The sequence below is a fragment of the Terrapene carolina genome, unplaced genomic scaffold, assembly GCF_002925995.2.
Source record: "Terrapene carolina triunguis isolate 2854851 unplaced genomic scaffold, T_m_triunguis-2.0 Scaffold517, whole genome shotgun sequence".
In the NCBI taxonomy this organism is placed as follows: domain Eukaryota; kingdom Metazoa; phylum Chordata; order Testudines; family Emydidae; genus Terrapene; species Terrapene triunguis.
The window spans coordinates 2,680,380-2,688,867 of record NW_020664868.1 but is presented as its reverse complement, the minus strand read 5'-3'; the positions used below and the strand labels follow the sequence as shown (position 1 = coordinate 2,688,867).

General features: G+C 54.5%; 1 protein-coding gene across 1 annotated transcript in view; it reads right to left on the bottom strand.

Moving 5' to 3' along the window:
* Positions 1-8,488, bottom strand: part of DLL3 (delta like canonical Notch ligand 3) — a 235,936-nt gene that overhangs the window by 216,267 nt on the left and 11,181 nt on the right. Inside the window, exon 4 of the mRNA XM_029913205.1 lies at positions 7,301-7,311. Within this exon, the coding sequence (XP_029769065.1) occupies positions 7,301-7,311 (11 nt within the window). The remainder of the gene's footprint in view (positions 1-7,300; positions 7,312-8,488) is intronic.

The window sequence follows — 8,488 nt, the reverse complement described above, 5'->3', positions numbered from 1 at the left end:
AGGGGAGGAAGGTGCATCAGGGGGCCTGAGGGGAAAGAGGTGTGACAGGGCGGACTGGGGGAAGCGAGGTGCAACGGGAGGCTTGGGGGCGGAGTCAGGTGAGGGCCTGAGGGGAGCGAGGTGCATTAGGGGGAGGGGCTAAGGGGAGCAAGGTATGATTGGGGGGACAGGGAGGAGAGGGAGGTGGGGGCCTGAGGGGAGTAAGATGCATTGGGAAGCGAGGTGCATTTGGGGGGCATGAGGGGGAAGTGAGGTGTGTTTGGGGGGAGGGGTGCAGCGAGGTGTATTGAGGAGCGGGGGGGTGAGGTGTATTCAGGGTGAGGTGACATTTATTGGGGGCAGATAGTTGAACGAGATGTATTGGGGGACTGGGGCAAGGCGCGTTCCGTGCGGGGGAGCAGCTATCATTGGGACAGGGAATGGGTTAAGATGTATTGGGCTGAGGTGGGTTTGGGGGAACGAGGTGTCTTCAGGGGGCAGGAGGAACAAGGGTGCGTGTGGACACACGCATCCAGGCAGACACATGACACACCTACGTCTGACCCTCCTCTCACTACTGCACCAAGGGCGGGCGGGGGTCGCGGGGGGGGTCTCTGCCGAAAGCCAAGAACTAGCTGACCATCGTGGTGCTTGCAGGATGTTTGTACAGGAAATAGTTTAAGAGATGGAAAATGTCGAGTAGCATGTTCCAAAATCGCTGGAAATGGGGCACGGCACCTGCGGCAGGGCGGGTCGCAGCCGCCTCAAATCACGAGTGCAAACGATCAGCACCTTTCGACCCATCTTTCAGTCTGGACCAGCCTCAACAAAGACCAAAGAACCCCGAGAAAAGACTCTGAACAGGGGACCCTCGGGGCCGAGCTGAAGTTAACTAAACGCCTTGGTTATGAGAAGAGACCAAAAGTCTGGGACTTGAGAAGAGACCAAAAGTCTGGGACTGTAGAAGAGAAAAAGACGGGGTACAAGATGGCATCCGTTACAGAAACAGCAACACTCTGCCAGCGTGAGCGTCTCGTGCAAAATGGATCCCAGCTCTCTGGACGGACTGACCGTTGGGTGAGAGACTGGAGGGAACTTGGTAATAAATATAGGCTCTAGACTGGGTTTTATATTTTTCTTTTATCTGTAACTGGAGGTTCTTGGAGACGCATGGTCCCCGATCTGTATTCCGCATCCCATGGGCTCCACACTCCTGAAACTGGAGATTTGTTCCGAGCAGGGTCCACACCTGTGCAGTTGCTCTTGTCTTGCTCCAATCCGAGGGTATAAAGGACAGCGCTGACTGACGTCCCTCCAGTTCATCCCTCACTGCAAATCAGACGAGATCCACAGCAGAGGGGAAGTGGAATACAGACAAGGACCACATTCTTGGACAATACGTAAGTATCCTCCATTTCTTCTTCGAGTGCTGGTCCCAATGTGTATTCCACACTTGGGTAATTAGTGAGCAGTACTCAGACAGGACGAGGGTGCAAAGATGCAGTTGGGCCCGATGTCTGTAACGCCTCTGTCCCACTAGCTGCATCTGCAGCCTCGAAGTGGTGATGCTGAATTTGCCCCGTCTGGGGAAAGGCGATGTGCCAACTGATAGTGAAGGAGGATGCAGCCAGAAATTCATTTAGTCTCTGAGCAGACGTTTGTCCCTATAGTGAAGGAGGATGCAGCCAGAAATTCATTTAGTCTCTGAGCAGACGTTTGTCCCCGTGTTCGTTCTGCTATAACAACAAACACCCAAAGCGGTTTTCTAACTGGTGGCGTTGTTCCCTGCAGGTGGAATGCCAAAGCTCATCTGATGTCGAGAGTGGAGTCTCCCATCTTCCTCGGAAGCATGAGGTTTAGGAAAGAAAATTGGTGAGCAAGCAGGTTGATTCACGTGGAACTCATGTGAGGGATGAATTTCAGCTGGAGGCGAAGGGAAACCCTCTCCTTATGAAATACGGAGTACGGAGGGTCTGCCGTAAGAGCTCCTAGTTTGCTCACCCTTCTGGGACAGCGACTCAGAAGGTGACCTTCATGGAGAGGAAGGACATGGAACAAGTGGCCAGTGGTTCATAACCAATGGGAAGGCTTTAAGGAGTCCTCTTGGGAATCTGACTGTTGTTCGGTGATTAAAAATAGAATAGCAGGAGAATGGAAGGCGCTAATTGCTGCAGGTGGACTCACAGCAAGCTGGAAGAAAGCCCGACATCTTGAGATGAAGGATGTAGTCAAGAAGAGCAGGAAAACCCACCAACCCAGAGGTCAAATAATTCCATTGCATCCAGGTGAAGAAATGTCTCCATTTAGCCAGACTGCATTTTCTAGTGGACTCTTTTCTGGTTCAATTAAGAATAGACTGGATGTTTTCCAAACATGAACGTTCTAGGTCTGATACCCAGGCCGTAAGGTGGAAGGGGTCTGGGTTGCGGGGCGTCTGGCTGTGCGGTTCCCCATGGTCAACAGGTTGGGGAAGGGTTGGATGCTGATGGGATGATGTGCCACCATTTGCAGAAGGAAGCTGTCTGGGGTCCATGGTATGCAATGAGAATGACTCGAGTTTTGTCGTGACGAATCTCAGTGCCTGTGGTAGTAGCGGGAGGGGAGGAAAGGCGTATCTCAGGTGGGAGAAGGGTGTTGTTCTTGCAGCCCTTGCCCATAGCAGCCCTGGAGCGATATAGGGCAAATTCCTTGTTTGTCTGGGATGCCCACAGGTCCCAGGATGGCATTTTCCACTAGGTGAATCTCTCGTTCAGGCCGGAATTGTGTAAGTCCCATTCATGGTCTGTGGAGACGTGTCTGCTGAGATTGTCCTCCAAAGAATTCTGTGCCCCTGGTAGGTATGTCACCAAGATCATTGTGCAGCTCCTGACGTACCAGTTCCATTAGTTGATGGCCTCTACACACAGAAGAAGGGATCTTGCTCCACCTTATTTGTTTACATAGGAGACAGTCGTCATGTTGTCTGACGTTATTTGGACATGGCTGGATAGAATCAGTGGGAGGAATGGATGGCAGGCAGGCTAGACAGACTGCTCTCAGCTATAGCCGACTGATATGCACTCTGGACAAGGGGTCCATGTGCCCTGTGCAGGGTGATTGCCCATGTGCGCTCCCCATCGGGTGTGAATGCAACAAAAGGGACTCCCTCGCGCACTGGCTCTGGGTTTGTCCACCAGGCCAAAGAAGCCTTGAGCTTGGCTGGAATTTAGGCCAATAAGTTTAGGCTTGAAATTAAAGGCAGGCGTCTAGGCATCAGAGCAGTGAAGTTCTGGAACAGACTCCAAAAGGGCAAAAACCCTAACTTGTTACGAGACTGAGCTTGATAAGGTCACGGAGGGGGTGGTATGAAGAGATTGCCTGCAAGGGCATGTAGCCGATCTGCAACTGCTAGCAGCAAATATCTCTGATGGCTGATGATAGGACACTAGATGGGGAGGGCTCTGAGTTACTACAGAGAATTCTTTCCCAGGTGTCTGGCTGGTGGCTCTTGCCCACACGTTCAGGGTCTAACTGATCACCATATCTGGGGTCGGGAAGGAATTTCCCCCCAGGTCAGATTGGCAGAGACCCTGGGGGTTTTTCCACCTTCCTCTGCAGCATGGGGCATGTGTCACTTGCTGGTTTGAACTAGAGTAAGTGGTGGGTTCTCCATAACTTGAAGTCTTTACATCAAGATTTGAGGACTTCAGTAACTCAGCCAGAGGTTATGGGTCTATTACAGGAGTGGGTGGGTGAGGTTCTGTGGCCTGTGAGGTGCACGAGGTCAGCCTAGATGACCATGATGGTTCCTTCTGGCCTTAAAGTCTATGAATCTATGAGAACTGTTACGCTGATGTTCACGTCGTCATATCAGAGAGAGGACTGCAGACAACAAGTGGAGCCTGGCAAACGGCATGACCCAAGTACACGAGGCCATGTGGCCTAATAGGGAAAGACAGCCTTTGACTGCGGTTCATGGTTTGAGCGTAACTTTTCTTATCAAGTTGAGTTTCTCACCATTGGGAGGTAGGCCCTTGGTGAGATCCAAACTAGGGTAGCCCCCATCAAGTCTATCGTCCTTGTGGGAGGTGAAGTGGACTTTTCTTTGTTTACGTAGACTCCCAGGGATGCCAGGAGAGTAAGAATATGATTGGTGACTGACCTCCTGACTGGATTTGCCCGTTAGTAGCCAATCATCCCGGTATCACTGAGAAGACCTTCGTGAAGACACTCGGTGCTCTGGTTAGACCTGAAGGACTCTGAACTGGCAGGGTTCTTGCCCTACCAGAAACCCGAGAAACCTTTGTCCGGCTGATACGTGTCCACATGAAAGTAAGTATCTTTGATGCTGAGAGCCACGTACCACGCACCCTCTTCTAAGGGAGGATTATTGATGCCAGCGTAACCATTGGGAGTCTTGACTTGCTGTCGGAGAATGAGCCTCCAGCCTCCATTTTTCTTGGGAGCAACGAAGAATGGGGAGTAGAACCCCTTTGCCTTGAGGCTCCATGAGCAGCACCTGGTGGAGAGAACCCAGCTGCTGATGGAGAATCTCCTTGGGACAGGGAAGCAGGGCGAGAAACTCAATAACGTAGCACCCACTCATCTTTGTTGTTACTGCCCTCCAGTGGTGTGCAAAGAGGGCCACCAAAGGCTTGGGGGAGGGAAGGGAATCAATAGAGCTACCCAACGATAGAACTATCTCAAGCGTCCCATCAAAAGAAACCCTGGTTGGCGGGTGGGCTTGAGCAGTGGCGGCTGAGGTGGAAGAAGCCAGCGATCTCTGTCTGTGAGCCCTCTGTCGTTTACGCGGCGGTTCGTAAAGGTGCTGGAGGGCGGGGACATGGCTGGGCCTGGAGCTGTGTTTGGGGTGTTCCCTCTTCGGGGCTAAGGCCCAGGGAGCGGAGGGTTGTCCTAGAGTCCTTCAGGGAGTGAAGTGATTCATTCATCTTCTCATTGAAAAAATAAGATTCCTCAAAGGGCGAGTGCTCAGTGGCTTTCTGGACCTCCCTGGGGAACCCTGAAGCATGAAGCCACAACTCACGTCTCATGACAGCGGCTGTGGCAATGGCACGAGCTGCACCCAATGAGGCCAGTAACGACGGCTTAGCCACCTGCCTTCATCGAGGAGGGCTTGGAATTGGCCCTCGGCCTCCTGGGGCGGTTTATCTTTGAGCCCCACCAATGTAGCGGAGTTTGTGAAGTCGCGTTTCGCCAACAGGGGCTGGTAGTTGGCGCTTCAAACTTGGAGGCTGGTAGATGAAAATAGCTTCGGCCCTGAGAGGCCAAGGCGTTTATTACCCTTGTCAGATGGAGTTGGCCTGGGGGACTGTAATCCGGACTGTTCTCTGGCTGCCTGTACCACCAAGGAGTTCGGCGCTGGGTGGGTGAACAGGAACTGGGCCCCTTTCAGTAGAACCAAGTTCTATTTTTCTGTCCTTTTCAGGGGATGGGCACAGGAGGGCCTAGCGGGCTCCAAAATGGCTTCCTTCCAGGAGCCTACACTGTCTGTCGTGGACCTCCTCAAGAGGGATCTGGAGCCTCTGTAAAAGCTCCTGGTACTGCCTGTAGTCATCAGGCAGGAGAAGGGATGATGGCATATTTGCCTCATTGGGGGAGGAGGAGGACACACCCGTTAAAACCGTCGCAGCCAGTTTGATTTCCTCCTCCGCACGCCCCGACAGAGCCTGTGGTACCATCTAGGGGAAGGTCCAGAACGATTCTTGCTTGGATCTCAAGAGCCCCAATAAGGTCAATATGATGGGTCAACCGGCTGGGGGAAAGGGAGTCCCCCAAGGCATTGGACATCATCGGTCCCTTTGGTAGTGGATGGCTCCAAGACATCCTAGAGGTTCTGTCCGGACTGATCTCTCTCTCTGAGGGGTTGAAGTCTTGTGCAGGTGGTCAGATTCCTCTGGTGAAAAAGTCATCTCATGTTTTACCAGCGGTACCGGAGGAGGAATGCTCCGACCTGCAGATGTAGTAGGGTTTTCAAAGTGATTTCTTCTGGTGTAGAGATGTCTCTGAGGAGAACTGGACTGATAACAGAGGAGACAGCAGGTATATAAAAGCTAAAAATATTCTCCGGAGTAGTAAAGGTCTCAGTTTAAGCTGGAGTACGGGGGGTACTGGAGGTTGGTGCCGACAGAGCTGGTGTGCCCGAGGACGGATCCATCATGGACTGAGGCAGTCCTGTGGAAGGGAAGTCCAGGGTGGAACTCCCAGACGGAGCCGTGGGATGCCGATCCTTCAGTCTAGGAGCTGGAGGTGGAGTCGGTACCGACGGATCCTTCCCCTTTCACACCGTCCCTTCTTGCATGGAAGATTTAGGCAGCTCTAAGCACTTAGGAACCGTGCGCAAGGACTCTCCTGACGTGGACTGAGTACGGGGGGGCGGGAATCTTTTCTTTTAGAGGCCGTTCTGGAAGGGAATCCATCCTTGTATCTACTGCAGCCCTGAGTTTCTGAAGTACTGGTACCCTGCCCTGCCAGCGTGACCTCTCAGCGAGGTCGCACTGTGCGGAGGACACCCAGTGTACTTTACAAAATGGCTTCCGCCATGTGACCACATGGAGGAAACCATTTTGTTTTGGTACAAGTGGCCTTGCGGGTGGCTCCACTACATCACTGATGGCCACGCCCCTTACTCTCATGAGAGGGTTTCCTGGGTTTAACAGACCCTGTCTCAATCCCGGAGCTCAGGTGGCCGCTCACACATTCCCGGAATACCAGGCATGCCGGTACTTCTGGGAATGACGTGGGCCCGCCCCCACCTGGGTGACCTCGCACGCAGTCGTTCCACACCGCGGGGGGGAGGTGGTGCCATTTTGAGGCATGCGCAACCCCGCCGGCGTGACCTCACACGCACAGTGTGTGTACAAGATCGGGCCACGTGAGGGGTGCCATTTGGAGGAGCGCGTTGCCCCGCCCCCGCAGGCGCGAGCTCCCATGCTCCTTAAAATGGCGTCCGCCATCCAATACTGGCTTTGTCTCAGTGTCGGATGGGGGGCAAACCCCCAAAAGAGGACTGCCCAGTTCAAAACCAGATAGGCAGCCTCCTTACTAGGTGCTTGTGCTCAGAGGGGCGCTTCCCACAGTCTGAGGCGGCTGCCTGTGGGGCCTGGATCCGATTGCGGTCTCCAGGCCTTCAGACATTGCCGCTTCTTCCCTCCCTGAAGAAGGGAGCTAACGCTGCACTGGCTGAGCGTCTCCGAGACCACCCTGGTGTTTGTCGCTGCTGGAGAAGGAACGGGGGCAGGCAGCCCGCTTCTTAAATCCCGAGACTCTGCGGGGAGAACTCGCCTACGAACCAGTCAACGAGTACGGCGACGGAACGACGTACGCGATCGAAACCTGCAGGTTCCGAAAGAACAAGGATCGCTATGGACACCGAGACCGCCGCATGGCCTGAGTCGGAGTCAAGGAGAAACTGGAGGGGCGCCGGTCCACCCTGGGGTCCGAGCACGAGGAGGACAACGGCGCGGGCGTCGACCAATGGACACCGCTGGCCGTCAGCCACGTGCGGAATACCCATCGGGGACGTCGACACAGCGGCCGTGGCTGGGTTCGGGCTGCGGGGCTATAAAACCCCACCACGCCGTGTCTACACAGCAACGTTCAGCCCGAGCCCCCCAAGTCTGAGTCAGCTGACCGGGCTCTGAGACTCAGTGTTAGGGGTTTGTTATTGCAGCGTAGCCGTATCCAGAGGGACCAACCTGGCCTCGCCAGTCCTGTTCCGTGCACCTCTTCTAGATCTTTATCGTAAGCGGCGTTCCACAAGCTTATATGCGGTTTTACGCTGGACACAGCCAGGCGCTTTGCACTCAGGACATAAGAGCGGCCAGATTGGGTCAGACCAAAGGTCCATCTAGCCCAGTATCCTGTCTTCCGACAGTGGCCAACGCTAGGTGCCCCAGAGGGAGTGAACCTAACAGGTCATGATCAACTGATCTCTCTCCTGCCATCCATCAGGACAGTGTTGAACTGAGGGGAAGCCGGCGCCCTGGGGCGCCCTCTCTTCCCACACAGGCAGCGGGTTGATGCACTCGGCTGAAACAAGGGGGTGGGGGGGGGTGCGAATTGCTAGCCTGCATTGTGGGAGAGCGGGCAGTAGAGCTGGCAGGGTTCGCCCTGGTGGGCACGGACTAGGCAGGTGGTAGAGAATCACCTGGGTAGCTCGGGTGGCCCTGAAAAGTGTCCCAGTGTGATGGGGGAGGCAGGGGGAGCGAGGTACATTTTTTGGAGGGGGAAGGGCATGGGTGGATTGAGGTGTGTTGGGGGAGCGAGGTGTGTTTTGGGGGACAGGGAGAGCGAGGTGGCTTTGGGGGAAAGAGGTGTCTTTGGGGAAGGTTTGGAGGCATGGGGGGGAGAAGTGTATTTGGGGAGGGTGGGGGGAGAGATGTGTTGGGGGGTCAAGGTATATTGCGGGGAGCAAGGTGTATTCAGTGGGAGCGAGGTTTATTCAGGGGCTCCACGGGGAAGAGTGAGGTGTATTTGGGGAGACCTGGGGCAGCATGTATTCTGGGGGGGG